The sequence below is a fragment of the Lagopus leucura genome, unplaced genomic scaffold, assembly GCF_019238085.1.
Source record: "Lagopus leucura isolate 7727_CA_CO unplaced genomic scaffold, USGS_WTPT01 Super-Scaffold_73, whole genome shotgun sequence".
NCBI classification, from domain to species: Eukaryota; Metazoa; Chordata; class Aves; order Galliformes; family Phasianidae; genus Lagopus; species Lagopus leucura.
In genome coordinates, this window is record NW_024962252.1 from 44686448 (window position 1) to 44705057 (window position 18610).

At 41.8% G+C, this 18610-nt stretch overlaps 2 protein-coding genes across 2 annotated transcripts in view; both read left to right on the plus strand.

Moving 5' to 3' along the window:
• RSPO3 (R-spondin 3) overlaps positions 1-15138 on the plus strand; it is a 91870-nt gene extending 76732 nt beyond the window's left edge. The window contains exons 5-6 of the mRNA XM_042893811.1: positions 11305-11462; positions 15050-15138. Of these exons, the coding sequence (XP_042749745.1) occupies positions 11305-11462; positions 15050-15067 (176 nt within the window). The 3' untranslated portion in view covers positions 15068-15138. The remainder of the gene's footprint in view (positions 1-11304; positions 11463-15049) is intronic.
• RNF146 (ring finger protein 146) lies at positions 15051-16814 on the plus strand. Its single transcript, XM_042893784.1, has one exon. The coding sequence runs from the start codon at positions 15051-15053 to the stop codon at positions 16107-16109; it is 1059 nt and encodes a 352-aa protein (XP_042749718.1). The 3' UTR covers positions 16110-16814.
• Positions 16815-18610: the final 1796 nt, after the last annotated feature.

An 18610-nucleotide genomic window follows, 5' to 3' on the forward strand; every position in this document is an offset into this window, starting at 1 on the left:
TGCCAAACTTTTCAGCAGAAATATCCAGCTTTCACACTCAATCAGTAATCCCAAACTGCCCACCCCATCTGTCCAGATATCCCAAGTCCCAACTATTCCTCTGCAGAGTTGGCAAACCTTCTCTTGCAGAGAAACATCTCTTCCTCATACTATTATTTTACTAGTATCTGAAATAAAAGTAATGAGTTATAATAAGCTAGGTAATGCAAACAATTGCTCAATTAACACAATTAGTCAACATAAAATCAAGTTGAACCAAACTCACACGTGCTAATTTACCTCAACCTTTACGGAACATAAAATCAGAATGCTGAGCTAGAGCACCACAGCAATTTTGCCACAGAACACAGAGCAAGATGCATCCATGACTGTATATGAGGATGCACAAAACTGTGCACATGCTTAAAAACATATGGGTAGCTTTCGTGCTATGGAAATGCAAGTAAAAATGCATTTAATCTACTAATTCATATAATAAAGCTCTTCAAGCCTTATGACATTACAATCCTATTCCACTTTCTTTCACTATCCCATTGTATTAGCTCTAATTGAGTCTTGGATGAAATCATAGGAAACAATTTGTACAACCCAGTGTTGCTTCACTCAAGGAGTTATATTCTTACAGCAGCAATGAATACAATTCATACACACTGGAACAACACAGCTGCAGCATACTGCTTGACATGAATTATGAGGATGGCTTTGAGTGCTCAAGTAAATTGATGTCATAAATTTAGCTCTGGTATAAATCTAGGAATTTATACAGGGAAGGAGGCACCAAAGTCATCTTGTTGTTCACCTGCTCTGTGTTTTAAAGGCTATGCATTATTCAATGCTGATGTAAGCACCCCAAAGTCTGCTAAACTCCATGGAACTGCACTCAGCTAAGCTAGCTGTGAATGTGTCCCTACGGCACTATCCAATATGCAGCCAAGTCAGCAGTGCCAAATGGTGACACAAAAATGAGACATGCAAAATCAGATTTGTCAGAGATTGTTTCAAAGTTATTGGAAAACTTGTAGCTTTTGTCTGAATTTAAAGAACCCCATCACAACTTCCTTGGAGAAAGAATGACAGCAGTGGCAGAAGTGACCATCGTACATCTGAATTAACTGACAGCAGAAGAACAAATTCTGGAGTGGAACAGAGGCCAGAACTGAGCTCATATTAACATCTTATTCTAAACCAGGTGGAATGGTGAACTGAGGCTCCTCATCTGTTTGCAATATCAGCCCCTCACGGCCTTTGATGGCACTGCCATAAGTCAAGAAACAGGAACAACCTTAATTCGTTGCTCTTTACCCCAGCATTTAATGCTCCACATAATTAGAACTCTTTTTAATATGCAGTTCATGTGAGAACTTAGAATAAAATAACACAATACCTAATCTGCTTACCTGAACATTTTGAAAGAATACATATTCTCCCATATTAATGATACGTGCAAACATCAAAAGCTTTTCAGGATTAAGAAATCAGATCTAAAACCTCCAATCTAATATTCCAGATGCACCAAATAAATCTAATTCACACATCAGGAAGCTCTCCCATGGGACTTTTATCTCCCTTTATTTTCAATAATAACCGGTAATTATGAACTGATGGGAAGAAGTCCATCTCCCAGGTGTAGTAACTTCCAGGGCAACATTACCACAAACTGAAAATGAATTTTTTCTTGATATTGCATCAACCAAACTGAAGAGAAAAAATGCCGTAAAGGAAATCCAAGCAGTTACAAGCTCAAGCATACATAGTAAAGTATAAATGTAAGTAACCACAACTGAGGAACAACAGCTTTCCTCAGAGCATTCCCTGATGATTCTTTGGAGCCTGGAGAGGATGATGATGTCAGCAGAATACTACCATTTTGTTCTTTCCATCTTCAAAGGATTCTAACTAACAAACCTAAATGAGGCTCCCATGAGACAGGTAAATGTTAAAATCCATCTTACAGAAAGCTAGATTTACTTTTGATTTGGGAAAACTCATGCCAGAGCAGAGATTAGAAAGCTGTACCCTCTGAAGTCTGAGTCCCAAAGGCACAGTAATGATTTTGTGAACTTTTCCTCTCAGCATTCTGCTTTCTGCTTACCGTCTTCCTTTGGGTCCAGAGAGCAGTATGGCATTGTTGTAGCTAATTTTTGTCGTTCTTTGAAACCCACAAAATTGACTCAGACTCTATCAGAACAATTAGGACCACTAGAACTAACAAGATGAGCAGGAAGTGGCTGACATTAAGGCACTAAGCAGACAGCGTGAAAGGGCATTGCACTCTGAGCTGCAGAAAATGCATTCCTTCACTTGAGATTGCAAATCATTTATTTTCTGCTGAAGTACCTCTTCCGGATAAATGGTGCTAGTAGGGGAGCCTGCTCATGATATTTTTAAACTTATTTGTCAGAGACTTCAACCAGAATGTCATTTTGTCCTTCTCCTCCCCTGGCAAAGATCCACACAAGGTTTAAAAACACTCCCTTGCTTTCAGATCATTTCTTGTCCTCTTTTGTAGGAAGGAGAGTACATAGAAATCTTTGTATGTGTCCTGTACCAGTGTAAGGGAATCGCAAGGCAGCAGCAGTGAATTACACAGATATCCACTAGGCAATCTACCCTGCTGGATTGAATGAGGCTACTTACAAGCATAAATAAGAGACTGGTGTAAGTACTGTGTTGGAGCTGTGTGGGTATCAGAATGATGAGCCTTTAACTTTATTCTTTTTTAATATTAAAATAGCGTTTTTGCATCCCGTAAGCACTGAGGATGCCTCAAATTCTCAATTAAATCCTGTCAGCTCAGAGTTCATGCCATTAAGAAAGGAATGGTTTTGTACGCATTTACTCTGCAATCCAGGAGTTTGCTCAGTGCATTAGCTGGACTGGGAGAGAAATACCTGTATTCAACCAACACTGTTTTGAAGAGCACAGTTTCCCTACAGTTAACATATACCATCTAGTGATACAAAGGGAAACTGCAATTTCTATTTCATTATTCCTTAAATGAAAGATGATGATCACTATATCACATTTGCGATATTTTGCTTTCTTTCCATTAAAATAAAATGTAGGCATAATAGTGCTAGCTCTAGTAGATTTTCATCAAAATCTAGTGACTCTATCCAGTTTGCAAGAAGATATGATTTGTGAAAATGTATTATCATAGCACAAACTCAACTTCAACTACAGTTAAAATACAGTCTGCCTTATAGCTAAATAAATATTCATTAAAAAGATGTAAAACACAGGGGACAAAATTAAAAAATCTAGAACTTAGCCTGCTTATTTTTTAAAAACTTCATTATTATGAGGATCATGTTTTTCTATACTATATTCTCTTTTAGTGGGAAGGAAGTTAAAAAGAAAGAGATTTTAGAGGTCTAGAGTCTAGAACACAAGATTTACTACTGGAAAAATCACAGAAACACAGAATCACAGAATTGATTGAGGGTTTTGCATATCTCCAGAGAAGGAGACTTCACTGCTTCTCTGGGCAGCCTGTTGCAGTGCTCTGTCACCCTCACAGGAAAGTTTTTCCTCATATTCATAAGGGAAATTTCCATGTTCCAGTTTATGTCCTTATTCTGTTGCTGGGCACCAACAAAAAGACCTTGGCCCCATCCACGTGACTCCCATCCTTTAGATTTTTATAAGTGTTGGTAAGACTTCCCCTTAGTTTTCTACTCCCCAGACTGAACAGTCCCGGGTATCTTAGCCTCTCCTCATAAGAGAGATGCTCCAGGCCCCTCATCATCTTTGTGGCCCTCTTCTGGACGCCCTCTAGGAGATCCCTGTCTTTCTTGAAATGGGGAGGCCAGAACTAGATGCAGTACTCCAGATGTGGCCTCACCAGGGCAGAGCAAAGTGAAAGGAGCACATCTGATGATCTGCTGGTCACAGCCTTTTAAATGCACTCCAGGAAAACCTTGGTCTTCTTAGCCACAAGGGCACACAGCTGGCTCATGGCCAACCAGTTGTCTACTAGGACAGCCAGGTTTTTCTCTGCAGAGCTCCTTTCCAGCAGGCCAGTCCCTAACCTTTACTGATGCATGCAGTTATTCTTCCCCAGGCGTAGGACTCTGACTTATCCCTGCCAAACCTCATCAGGTTCCTCTCTGCTCAACTCTCCAAACTGTCCAGGTCTCACTGAATGGCAGCACATACTGTCAAGAAACTTACTAAATCTGTCCATTCAGGTCAGTGACAAAGATGTTGAAGTAGGTTTTCATCCTGGAAAACTGCTGTAAGGAAAAGAAAGGATTTAGGTACATTATATTATAACACAGTAGCTGGGGCTTTTTGTTGTTTTTATTTTTTTTTTCCTTCTGCTTGTCTGCTTTGCCATATGGATGACTTCAATTCAACAGCAACATACACTGTGATATGATTGTGACAGATGGGGTTATGGAAAAAGTCAACGTTTACTTACTGGTGGAAGAACATTTTACCTTTCCTGCCAACTGGGGTAATAAAGTAAGTTTGTGTGTGCTGTGTGGAATTTTTTACTGCCTTTAAACGAAAGCAAAACAATACAGACTTCTCCCTGTGAGTTCACAGACAGAATGGGTACAGGTCCAGTGAGAGTCACAGGTTAGGAGAAATGAGAAAAAGAACTCACCCTCATCTCCTCTTCTCACACTTCTCCTCAGCATCATTCAACTTTATGTTTTAGAGAAAAATGGGATTGTTCCCATGACTAAACAGCACAATCCTTCCAAAACTGTTAAATAACAGTCTATTTGGCAGACATCGCTACATATCTAAATTATGTAAGAAAAATACAGAAATTATACGAGGTACAGAATTTGATACATCAATTCAAGCCTTAGCATTTTATTCAGAATCTACAAATAGTGACTAGAAAGCAGCTTAGCTACAGTACAGTAAGACCAGTAAGTGAAGACTGCTGACACATCTCAATAGTTTTCAACTGGTCAAATTGAAAACCAAGTTGTAAGACCAAGCTTTTGGAGGGCCACTGATCACCTCACAGCCAGCCAGGCCTCGCACTTCACCAAAACAACTGCACTTTCGGGGAGCTGATGCAGAGTTACATTTGTCTCAGTGATCGTCATACTGATCCATCCTACTGCTGTGACAGTGCTCACCAGTGACTGCTCCTGAGAGCCAATGCTGCCAGGGACAGGGACAGGGACCACTGGCCTGACATTAGCTGTGCAGCACAGGACCAGCTGCCAGGCCACTTGGTACTTCAAACGCCTGCAGCATCAGGGACAAGCTTGTGTCGAGTACTGTAGAAACAACATATCTAATTTCTAAAAAGAAAGAATTTTGGAGATTTTCCATATCTCACCCAGCCCTCTGTGATGGTAACAACATATCGCTTTAATGAAAATGTTAGAGGTGCGTGGGGGGAGCTCTGCAACAGCTTAGAGGATAGGAACACAGTGAGCTATAAGCAATAGGGTTTCATGGAACAAATGTGTCATCAAAACACTGTCAGGATTTTTGCTTTTAATATGTTTTTGCTTTGGAACTCCTCAGCCCCTCCTCTGGCTGCCTGAACAGAGGAGCCAGGGGCACACCTGCCACTCTAGTGTCATGTAGGTGGCTTTACAGCTTCTCATTCTATACAGATGGGTTGCTGAAGTTATAGGTGTGAGGAAAAGGGGTAATGATTCCATACCCTATCCCATTTATGCCCCACCCCTGGAGGTTCTTAAGGCCAGGTTGGATGGGGCCTTAGGCAGCCTGATCTGGTAGGTGGCAAGGGGCTGGGACTGTGTGGGCTTTGAAGTCTCTTCCAACCCAAGCCATTGTGTGATTCTGTGATTCACATATTACCCACTCTTTTGCTGCCATTGTGACTTGTTTTTGATACAAACTCAAACCATGGCAGGAGACTGTTTTCTCCCATCTTTCCCCAGTTTTGTCACCTGCAGCAAGGGTTGAGCTCATAGTATACCTGCATATCTGCAAAGGTTTACATAGTATCACACACATCTAAAGAAGCAGAAAAAAAGTCTTCATAAGTAGAAAGACTGAAACATGATTAATAGCTCTCAATTGTCAAAGCGTCAGCAAAATATTAATGGTGGGGGTGCAGATTCTTGCTAAGGGAGGAGGTGTCCTCTCAGGACTTGTCTGGTGAATCTTTACTTTTCAAGCCACTGTGCACATTAATAATGTAGTGGCAAGCATCAGACACGAATTCCAGATTGATGACACTGTAGGCAACGGTAACAAAGAGAAACAAAGGAGGGCACAGAGCTGCGAAGGAAGCAGAAAGAAAGAGTGGAGGCGCTTTCAGTTGCAAGAGACAGGCAGAGCTAAGGCATGTTACAGAAACCACTGCAGAACCAGGGTAAATGTGCTGGTGCTACAGCAGCTAGTACAGAAAGAGATGTGCACACAACATGTGTTTGGATTGAAATAAAAGCTGGCAATGAGGGCTGATGTTATTGCAGGCACCGTTCTTCGGCTACCCACTACAGCATAACCTGATATTGCCTTTAACCATCTCTTCACGGAGAGTAAAATGAAACCCTGCTTTCACTACTGCACTTTCTCAAACGAACTAAACTGTCAGACTCTGAAACACAGACGCGGATTTATTTGTTACTAAGAACACCTTATCCAGGGCGCTTTATTTTCCTATAACCTCCGTTCGATGGGGACGCCGAACCCACAAAAGCTGCGGTGAGGGTGCGCTGCAGGCCTCGTCGCCATGGCAGCACCACGAGAGCGGGGTGTGGCGGCGCGGCGCCATGGCGTCACACGCGCGCGCCCCCCCCCCCAGCGGCGGAGCCGGTTTTGGCTCCTCCCGATCCGCGGCGTCACGGTGGCGCGGCCTCCCCCGCTCTGCTCCGCGCGTGACGTCAGCGCGTCCCGCGGAGGCGGCGGCAGGTGGCGGCGGAGCGGCGCGAGCCGGCTCGGCCCGGCGGGTGAGTCCCCGGAGCGGGTGGGGGGACCAGTGGCCGCGCTGACAGCGGGATCGGGGCCGGGGCGGGAGCCGAGATCTGGCCGGGAAGTAGGCGCCGGCCCCAGACAAAAGGCCGGCGGGCGGAGCGGGCCTGCCGCGGCCCTGCGCCCTGCGGCGGAGGAGAACCGGCGGGTGCCGCCCTCGGGTCCGGGCAGAGGCCCACGTCCAGCGGCGCCGCTGTTCGCCGCCGAGGGAGGAGGCGGCCGTGCGCGGTCGCGCAGGGCCGCGGTCTGGGCCTGGTGGAGGGGCGGGCGGGCAGCGGGCTGGCTCTCGGCTGCCGTCCGTCCGCTGTCAGCGCCGGAGCCTCGCAGCCGGAGGGGGAGCGAGGAATGTCGGCGAGCGCGACAGGAAGCGCGTGAGGAGCTGCGAGCGGTGCCGCCAGATGCTTTTGTTTCTCTGTGGCTGACGGTCCGGGTTCGAGGTTTTTAATTGCATCCTTCGGGAGTGATAAAATGGGATGAAAAAATAGGTCTTGCGCTTGGTGCTATACGTATCGTCACCGCTGAGAAATTATTGCGAAATACTCGGTAAATACGAGATTTCTCACGCTGTGGATGTCTGCTTTCCGCATATGAAGAAACCCCAATCAAAGCATCTTATTTCCGTCTTCGCATAACTTTCCTGCGGTGTGAAGGAGAAATAGTGTAGAGCTTGTTGCTGGGAGCGCAGCGTGCAGTGTGCTGGGTAATGACAAGGAAGAAAAGGGAGCGGAGCTTTAAAGTGTTCTGTCACATCGGTCGTGCTGAAGGTACAGCGCTGTGGCGTTGTTAGCTGCTGCCTCTGGGCAGTGGGTTGCTTAAAATTAGGCCTTAAAGTGCCTCTGAAAACGCACCGCCAAAAGTGATCACTTGTGGTTGTACCGAAGGCATGTTAAAATCTGAATATTGATTTGGTCACTTGGAGTAAATCTTAAATATTTGATGTTTGTGCAGGCTTGCTTTATAGCCCTATGCAGTTAACGTGGCTTCTTTCCAAGCAAACCGAAGTACCAGTTGTTTAAGTGGCTGAGTGAAAGTTTTGTTCTTTTTGTTTCCTTTCAAATCCACGGCATTGGTGTAGATGTAATGGAATTGTCATTTGCCCAGAGAGATGGAGCTGCAGGACTTTTGGAGTTGAATAAGGTTTGGAAGGCTCTTGGAGTTGCTGGGGAAAAATCTTTCTTGGAATTGATGAGTTTTTTTCTCCTTCTGTGCATGTTCAGTGTTCCTGTGCTTTATTTCTCTCTCAGAAACGTTGATAGCTTCAGCTGCCCATTTTTGCTTTGTTTTCCCACAGGAATTTTGTCACTGTCCTCTTATTTGAGTACAAAACAGGTTTTCCTCACTTAAGTAAAATGAAATAGGACGCGGGGTCCCAGTTATAGCACAGCAGAAGAAACTCATTTTGAATAACTGTGTAGCAGTTTAGTACCAAAATGGTTGACTGTTCTGCACTTGACTGTTTTTCTGTAACTCTGATCCATTCCGATATATATAGGCTTTTTTAAATTAACGTGTAGTAATGCTGTATAAGGGACGACAGGGAATTTGAAGCATTATCACATCAGTGATTTCTGAAAGTATTCTAAGTTTAAGAGAGAGAGGAGGCAGTGAGGTTATTTACCTGCTGTGCAGTCCAATGCTTGCTGGCAGTTACAGAAATACCAGATAGATTCCATACCTTTAGCTGATACTGTATCGATGATAATAGGCCTACAGATGGGAGAGCAATTTTTTTATTATTATTATTTTTTTCTCTCTTATGAAACAGAACACCACCTGCGTAAAGCAACCACCACCATCCTTCCTTCCTTTCCCAGTATTTGGCTCATGCTGTCCTGTATGAAGAGTTCTGGGATCCTTTTTCTCCTGCTTCTACCTTCCCCCACCCCACCTCCTCAGTAACTGAGATATATGTAGGGAGCCTGATGGTAACAGTCAAGTATTGAATCACAGAAGAACGTTTACCTGTTATCATTTCCTTTGTAGTGCTGCACCTGTTCAATTTTCAGCCTCTGGCAGACAAAGGATGAGTTTGTGGTAACTGTTGTAAAGTGGTCTGTCTGGTGTTGCAGAACTTGTGAGATCACCTTTCATTTGAGGCAAGGTTTTAAGTGATAGCCTTCAGCAAGTGAGAAGCTGGCTTTAGTTGAATTTACCAGTGGTGTTTTTGTTTTTTTTTCTAAATAGCTAAACTTTATTTACAAAGATTTCCTAGGGTCGTCAGTAACAAACACTGCACTTACATTTAGGATTGGCTTCTTGTGTAAGTTTCTGGAAATCTGTTTGTTGTTGCTATTTTTCCTTCACTCATGTCACTCATGTCTCCGAAATAGTAGAAAAGTGAAAAAATTGTCCTGGCTATGATGGGCTACTGGGAATTTGATAGGCAGCAGCCAACTGATCTGACAAGAGATGGTTTCACTCCATCTTGGCTTAGTAAAAGCTTGATGCTTTTATCAAAGAAGACCTCGTACCATTTTTGGATGTCAGGTCTGCTAGGGGGAACATCGCTTCAGCATCCTAACATGGTGTGGGAAGAAACTGGCACAAGGTCCCCCAGCAGGCGTCCTGACAGCCTTCCAAGGAAACAAGGGGTGGTTAACGCTGGCTGAGCCGCAGTGTGGGACCAGTTGTTGCCCAGCTGGTGATGCCAAGTTTGAATTCCTATTCCTAGTGAGTGGGATTGTCCTTCATCTGTTGTGGGCTGTGTTTCAGAGTCGGTGTGCAATAGGCTTCGTGGGATTGGTGACTGCACAGGAGGAAGGGACGCACGCAGGTTGCCGCAGGTAGCGTAACTCCTTGTATGAGATGTTCTTCTAGCGTAGGAAGTTAATTGCTATGTATAGAACGCAGCTCTCAGCCACTTCACTTCAAAGGAGCAGAGTCCAGGAAGGGGTGTGTGTGTAACCACAAGCATCTTTTATCCCATTTAGTAAAATTTCCAGGACTGGCTTATTAAATAAATAACAATGTAATGAAGCATGGAGGTTACCTGAAGTCAGTATGTGAACTAGTTCTTTCTAATAGCTGTGCAGCAATTATGAAGTTGCTGTGCCATAATCCTATAATTATGCCCTAATTGGATTCTTCTAGGTATAATTACATACGTTAAGTACGTGCACACATTTTTTTCCCTGAGAAATCTGTCAGAAATGACCCAACCTCCTTCTCCCATCTCCACATAACATTTGGTCTCACAATGTGCTACCTCTAATAGCGGATTGCAAGAGGTAATAGATAAAAGACTTCGAGTGAAGCCCACAGATGTACCATAGAAAGCCAGCCCTAAGATGAAGGACTGAACGCCACATTCACAGCACTGAGCTTGTTGCAGCTGTCTCTTTGATCATAGCAAACACCGTATCTTTTCTGAGCGGATTAGTAGAGCCAGAATTTTAATGTGATTGCAGCTCTCCAGATTGATGTGTAAAGAAATGGTGAGGGGAGATCTGTCTTTTGAAAAGGTGCTAGGACAAATGGTTAGGCACGTTAATTTTTGCTTTTTTTTTTTCCTTAGGAATGGTCTCTAAAAATAGCTGCACTGAATGCCACGTGAAGCTCAGCTGTAAAGAAAATAATGTTTGACTAATGTGTCTTAGAAGCCATCTGAACATTTCATTCCAGCGTTATTAATGATAAGTGTTCAATCGTTGGATAGACTGTGGCACAGAAGACTATAATGCAAAGTGTTCCATGTTCAGTCAGGGAGTTATTGATCCTCCATTTCTCTCTAGTCTGTACGTTAGTTTGATATGCACTGCTTTTATGCTGAAATGATTCTTTCCTTGAGCAAATGTTATAAGGAAGGCCCTAGTCAACAGACTGCTTGAATTGTGGAGAGTGCCTAGGGAAAGTCCCATGTTCACATGCACTGTTTTCTCCTCGGACACCTGCCTGTTTCGAGACAAGATACAAGACTAGATAGATAGTCCTTTGGGATAATGTGGTATGAAATGTTCTTTCTGCATATGTATTTGGGTAGCTGTTGTTACATTCTAAACTTCCAGAATGGCAGAAGTCATATACTAGAAATTAAATTTGCATTAACATAACATACTCCTATCTTTGATCTCATTTCTCCTTTTGTGTACATAGTTACTTTATGGAAACAAGGCATTGACTTAATATAGCTAAAGATAATTGCCTTTTGTAATACTTTAGGAAATGATAACTTGTGTAAATTAAGACGTCAAAATAATTGACGTCAAACCGTGGGGAAAAAAAATAAGACAAAGTCTGATGGTGATATTTCTGTACATTGAAAATAGCCTTTGTCAGGCTATAAGAATAGTAATTCCGTTCGTGTAACAGGACCATGGTGGTGTGTTTTGCTTGCTTGTACCTCTGTACAACACTGTTGTAATGGCAATACTGTTTGCTTTCCAGTAGCGTGCAGAGAAGCTGAAACAGTAGTGTACCATTGGGCAAGACAAGTCAGGAATGAGCCAGCCTTTGGAAGGAGGACCTGCCATCGCAGCTGGAGACATCTGAAGAGAGGACACCTTAGTCCTGTGGCATGCTCCAGTAGAAATTTCTTAGAAGAAGTAAGCTGCTGTTTTATGAATGGACTTATATGTGCCAGCTCCTTGACAGAATGCCTGCTTGCAGTTAGAATTTGACCTGGAATCCGAAAAATTACTCTGTTTTTGGGTGGTTTTATGGGAATTTACTTTTTCTTCTGACGGAGTCCCAGTAGGCCAGGGGAATTCTCATACAGCTCCTATGCATTACCTGGTCCACAGCAGCATACTTTGTGTGCTACTGAAGGCACCCTAAGCTTACTCAGTGAAATGTAGGTTTAAATACTAATTTAAAAGAAAAAGATAATAGAGGCGAGAGGAGAGGATGTGAGATCTGGCAAGACTGTAAGCCAGCTTCTTCTCAGTTGGCTTTGGGCTGTATTTGTGTTAAAACGCAGTGCTGAAATGCTTGTTGCTCTCTTTTTTTTTTTATACCTGAACTGATTATCAAAATACTTATTTTTAGAAAGCGTCGATGAGTTTGATTTAATTTATTCAATAATGTAATTTTCCCTTCTTCCCAAAATGATTAAAGGAACTCAACTTTCAAAAAAGCAGAACTTTAGCATTTGAAAGCCATTTTAATATGAAGACTTTTTTGGTTAAGTCTTGTTCTAAAGTTAATTTCAGGGAAAGTAGTCTGTACTCAGTTGTATTTAGTTATTAATGTCGCAGAGCTGGAAAAAAGTGCTTCCACAGTCATAGCTTAGCAGAATAGCAGCCCTAGATGTTTTTCCTCCTTTCTAAGGGAGTACTTGTTTGATAGAAATCTGCATATATGTCATCACACTTGCTTATAAACCAACTGTGAACTAGGTCTGATACTTAAATAGGTTATCAATAAAGGATTAATTAGGATCTTTCTTTAGAAACAAAAAGGGAGACAGCCTCAGTTTAGTTCATCTAAATCTTCAGATGCATAATTGTCCTGCATTCTGAGCACATGCAACTGCAGTTGTCTTATCTCTTATTAAGAGTTTACGTTGCTGGGTAGTGCTTGCTTAGAGATAAAGAGTTATTCCTTAACTGTATTAATTGTGCACACAGTGTTTTCTTCCAAGTCATTAAAAATCACTGAAGACTTTAAAGATAAGACATTTATCCTTTCTTTACGTTCATGTGCTGTGTTGTGTTAAGGTTTTGATCTGTTAAAGAACCAGAGAACCCTCAGATTAATAGGTGACCAGTTGAACACAGCTCAGGTGTTACAGCATTGCGCAGTGAACAGGTGAGAACTCACTGCTTTTAGTTTACTTGAGTTAACTTATGATACCAGGTACAATTTGATTTGTCAAAATGAACTGATTTTTGATCTCAGCAGATTGCAAATTCTTAATTATGATACATAGTTTATACAGTGGTTACTAATCTTCTGGTTGTTTCTTTTTTAATTGAAGCAGACAAGCTTGTAAAATGTATTTAAGGGAAGGAAGCCTTTTGTAAAACTGCAGCGTGGAAACAAATCTCAGCTGCTGTGCCTTTTCTCACAGTAATATGTCATTATGGGAACATTTGAAAATTCAGATCTTTATTCCTCAGCCATGGTTGGCAGAAATCAATCGATACATGGATTTCTCTTTCAGCTCTTTTGTTGTGAGACACTGATCGAATTGTATCCATGGGTACTCTGAAATTCAAATAGCTTTTCTTCTTTCCTTTTTCTAACAAGTTTCTCATCATAAAAACAAAACAAAAAACGAATTTTGTTGTAAAGTTTTGTTTGAAATGTGTGAGACTGTCAGAAAGCAACTTGTTCTCAACACTGCTAGCATGGATCTTGTACATGTATATGTATTGTACAGTAAAGACAATTACCAGGTAGAGCCGTGTCTGCAGCTGGCATGCTGAATGAAGAACTAGCACACAGATTAGGGTTTAATCTCAGAGAAGAATTTAGATACAAAACCGAAACATAGATGGACACAATTATGTGCTACTTCAGGGAAAAATATGAGCTGTAGAGCTTTTAAAAATAGTTTGATTAAAATAATTGGATTAGGGAAAGGCATTGGACTTTTTCGAGAGAAATTACAGTGATAGAAGGAAACAGTATGGAGAGAGACATTTTAAGTAAATAGCACTTATATATGCTTCTGTATCTATATTTATAATGATGTGTTTGGTTTTTTTTTTTTAATAGCCCAGCGATATTTGTGTAAAGCAACAAGGCTTTCACAGTTAACAATGGAGATTTTCTCCTGAGTGTTTTGCTAGAAGTATGTCTAACATTGGAACAGGCTGCCTGGGCAGACTGTGATACAACTATCCTTGCAGGTTTCAAAAAACTGATCTAGACAAAGCCATGACTGGCCAGATCTAGAACTGTTGGTTGGATCATGTGGAGCAGGAGATGGGACTGGGACTGCATCACCTGTGACGGTCCCTTCCGACCCCACCTTTCTGTGATTCTGTGATCATTTTGGTTTAGCCATTCTCAATTGTTAATACAGCAAAGACTAGTTTTACCAGAAGGCTATTTTGCTAAATATGAGCCCTATTCTACCAAATTCCTTGGAGATTTAATATGGAAAAGGTAACTTCTCAGGCCCCATTTTCTCCCTCATTTGATATTTGGTGTTTTGTTTTGATTGCTAATATGTAAGAATATAAAGGGAAAATTGTTATGAAACAATGTGTAAAAAGATGGGCATGACTAAAACATCTCTAAGCAGTTTTTTGCATGTTAAAGCTAGAGTATTTCACCTATTGAACTGCTACAAAATGACAGAGCAGCACAGTTATGCATTCTTTGGTCTTATCCTCACTTTTCATAGAGTTGGTTAGAAAAATCATCTTTAATGACAGAAGTAAGGCATGACTAGAGAAGGAAGTTCACAAACTAATCAGATTCTGGCTGTGTGTTTCATCTCCTATGATATACTACCCCTTCTTCTGGGCTGGAACAATTCCTTTTGAGGTAAATCAGCGAGTTCACCTGCTCTTTGGGAATAAGAAATGCAAGATATGTTTTGAAAAAGTCACTTCAGTTTTCAAATCCAGTTCTTTCTGTAGCCCTGTGGCTGTTGCAAAGCAGTCTCAGGAATAGTACACTGGGGTGTATGGTGACTAACAGAGTGGGAATACAGTCTGGTGCTTCTGCCAAATTCATTTTGTACTATGGGACCCTACTCTGAAGGACTGTTCCAATAATCCACAAATCAAACTGATGAACCCCAGTACTGTGAAATTAGATGGATCTGTGGTTAAGTTACCCCCTTGGGAAAAGAATCATAGCTTCTTTAAATTTTCTGAGGATGCTCCAAAATGGCTGGACATTTTGTAGTGCCTTTAGGCTGCATGAAGTTCATCAATCAGTACTGCTTCGAGAAGAGGACAGAGGAAATTTCAAAGCTTGGCACGGTATTTTATTAAAAACGAAGCAGAAAATTAAAGCTTAGTGATTACAAAAGAAATTCTCCCTAAATTCAGCTTAGTCTGTTGACTGAGGAAACAGGATGCTAACCTGTGTCAGTTTCTTCAGAAGTTGAGCTTCATAAACGATATCTCACCTTAAGATAAGGCAAACATCTCATTATGTGGACTGCGAGGTAAAGGCCCTAGTTTAGGTTGACACAATAAACTGACTTAAGCCTCTCTTTGATCTTCTGCAGGATGGCTGGCTGTGGTGAAATAGATCATTCAATCAACATGCTTCCCACAAACAGGAAGACAAATGAGTCGTGTGCTAATGCTGCACCTTCCCTGACAGTCCCTGAATGTGCTATCTGTCTGCAAACGTGTGTCCATCCAGTAAGTCTGCCTTGTAAACACGTGTTCTGCTATCTATGTGTCAAGGGAGCTTCTTGGCTTGGGAAACGTTGTGCACTCTGCCGGCAGGAGATCCCAGAGGATTTTCTTGACAAGCCAACTCTATTATCACCAGAAGAACTCAAAGCAGCAAGCAGAGGCAATGGAGAATACGCTTGGTACTATGAAGGAAGAAATGGTTGGTGGCAGTATGATGAACGTACCAGCAGGGAGCTGGAAGATGCCTTTTCCAAGGGTAAAAAGAGCACTGAAATGCTAATTGCTGGGTTTTTGTACATAGCAGATCTGGAAAACATGGTTCAGTATAGGAGAAATGAGCATGGACGGCGCAGAAAAATAAAACGGGACATAATAGATATACCAAAGAAGGGAGTGGCTGGGCTTAGGTTGGACTGTGACAGTAACAGTGTCAACCTGGCACGAGAGAGCTCTGCTGATGGTGCAGACAGCACACTGACTGGAGGGGCTGCAGCTGTACAGCCTCTGGTGCCTGTTTCTGCTAGGCCCCTGCCATCACTGGATGGTCAGCTTGTGAGTCCTTCGACACCCTCTCCTGATGCAAGCACTTCTCTGGAGAACTCTTTTGCCCACTTACAAATAAATGGAGACAGTATGGCTGAAAGGAGTCATAGAGGAGAGGGAGAGGAGGACCACGAATCATCATCTTCTGGTAGGGTACCAGCCCCTGACACCTCTGTGGAGGAGACTGAATCGGATGCTAGCAGCGATAGCGAGGATGTGTCTGATCCCCTCCAGCAACATCCATCCTCTGCCCAGCAGAGACACTTGAATGCAAACACAAACCAGCCTGGAGCGGATAGACCAGTGGCAGGGGGAGGGGTGGCAAATGCAAGTGTAAGATCTAGGAGGCCAGATGGACAGTGCACAGTCACTGAAGTGTAAATCTGGAGCCATGCAATTTAAAAACTCAGTCTCCTATCTGTAAATTTTCTGTCCACGTTGGCATTGCACTCAGACCTAGCAGTGTGTTTGGTGGGAGGGTGGGGCAAAGGGAAGCAGCAGATTTGGCCTAACTTAAGTCTTTTAACATGTCTTAGCTGGAAGACTAACTGTAAGAAACTGGGTTGTCCTGTTAATGGTTTGAAAGCTGCTTAGCAATACCCGGTTTTCTTGAAAATGTCTTGTGTTTATTTTGTAGCATTTTGCCCTTGAAGATACTCTATCCCTTTTTGGCCAATGTATATCTACTGTACAACTTGAATTGTCTTCATTATCTGATTGTTGCATTAAGTGTCTTACTACTTTCTGCATGGATTGATGTATGAAAAGAACACTAAAGCAACGTGGGAGCAGACACGATGTTGGGTGTGAGCAGGATGCTTAATTTAATGTGAGAAAAATAGATGTGAGTTTGGAGTTAAAATGTGTTTTTACTAGGCAAAGAGCAAGCATTTACCTTCCTTCAATGGAAATGTAAAAATGCTGTTAACTTTTGTTGCAAATTCTTACCTATACACTTCATGGCATTTTCATCGGCTTTACCATCTAGTCCTTGTAGTTCTGTTTTTGAGGTCTTTCTTGATCCGTCTTGTTTTTGTTACGGAATTTATAATTTAATAAAATTACATTTTATCAGTAACCATCTTAGATATGTCTCCAATTTAATTGAACATAAATAGAGGAACTTTAAAGAAAACAATCATGAAACAGCTTCCTGTATTCACCAAAAGCAAGGATTGGTTTAGAGTGGCATCTTTAAGTTCTCATGTTCCTGACTATTTCAACCAGAACACTGATCTAGGAGGAGTATGTTTTTCTAATGAAAAAAAAATAAATCACAAGTAACAGGCTTACTGCTAACATAGGCTTCATACTTCTCAAGTGCTGACCAACTCACTTCACTGTTGTTGTGGGCAAAAGTATCACACAGTCTTATTAGCAGCAGAAGTGTTGAAATGAAAGAGCAAAAATAATCATACTTGACCCTAAAGTACAGAAGACGTGTTAAGGACTAGATTGCTATTATCTGTTCTTCATAGCAAAGCTCATAACTACAGAGATCAGATAATTTGGGACTTGTATTTGAAATGCACTCACAAATTGGCCCCAGTTATTATAGAATGATTATTAGAAAAGTCTACAAGCCAGATCTTAAGTACAATTTGTTTTTATTATAGCAGTTGTTTCTCATTTTTTTCAAAAACATCTGTTCATTGCCTTTAAGATAAAGCTAATTAAACCATAGTTCTTGGTGCATGTGGCCTTGAATAGAAAGGGCTGATAGCTGATTCTTAAGTATTCCCATCCATCCAACAAAAAGGTGCTGTAAGTACACAATCATTTGAAGAGAATTAAATGGGCTGGCTTTTAAGAATGGTAGATTTAAGTTTCTAAAACTTTCTTACAGTAACAAAGGCTGACATGCATTTTCCTGGGCACAACTGTATCCATTTCTGATTTCTCTGCCCACAGGTGAAACAGTGGGTCAGTGAACAAAGGAAACTACACAGGAGACTGAGACAGATAAAAAGAGTATTTCTTCCTTTCTCAGCTTGGAAGGGATAGTCTTGGTCACAGATTTTCACATTCCAGTTCCATGAAGAACAAAGCCAGTAATGTGACCTTTGGCAGGAAAGAGTTTGGGGCGCTTTTTACTTTCGTTTGTTAGCTGTCACCTTTCTTTTTGTTTTGAGTACCATACACTAGTTCTAATCAAAGTCTAACTTTGTGCTGTAAAATAGTAAGAATGCTTCCAGTGTTTGCATGCATTTCACTTAGGGTAAGGTTAAAGCAAGAGGCAAAGTACAGGACCTGCTGTATACTTAATTTGAGGAGTTTCAGTACAAAAAAAATATATATATATACACCCATATACACAATGAATTTTATCAGTGATTATCCAGCAGGGTTCTTGACCAAAGCAGAAACAGACTTTTGTTCAGGCCAAACACCCATCAGTACTGCTTTTGGCTCCCCTAGGGTTGACTGCAGCTACGAATTACTAAAATTAAAGTAAGGTTGATGGGAGCTTAACAGCTAATCAGAGTGGCAAACCCTCTCCCAGATCATGCAAGGAAGAAGTAGCAACCAGTAATTCCCACCTTATATTTAAACTGTTATCTTCAGTAGGAAACTTATTCTGCATCTATTTTAGCCAAGCTACAGCTACATTGCATATATTTTTCTTTAATGAAGTAGGGGGAGCACCTAGCTTACCTGGGTAAGTATATTCCTGCCAAAGGTTGGGTAGCAGCAAATATGGGGAAGTATCAATATTGCTAGAAGTGATCCCCAGTGTGACAGTGTTCAAGCTTTCAGCTAAGAATCCATGCACTTTAAGTACTCAAGAGTGTCCCAATACACAGAGGCAAGAAATAAGACAGGCATTTCACAATGGAAAAGAAAACCTCGTTTGCTGAGGAGAGAGGTGGCAAATCAGCCCC

Excerpts from the sequence above, each read along its gene's own strand:
- RNF146 (XM_042893784.1), top strand. The coding sequence starts at position 15,051 with ATGGCTGGCTGTGGTGAAATAGATCATTCAATCAACATGCTTCCCACA.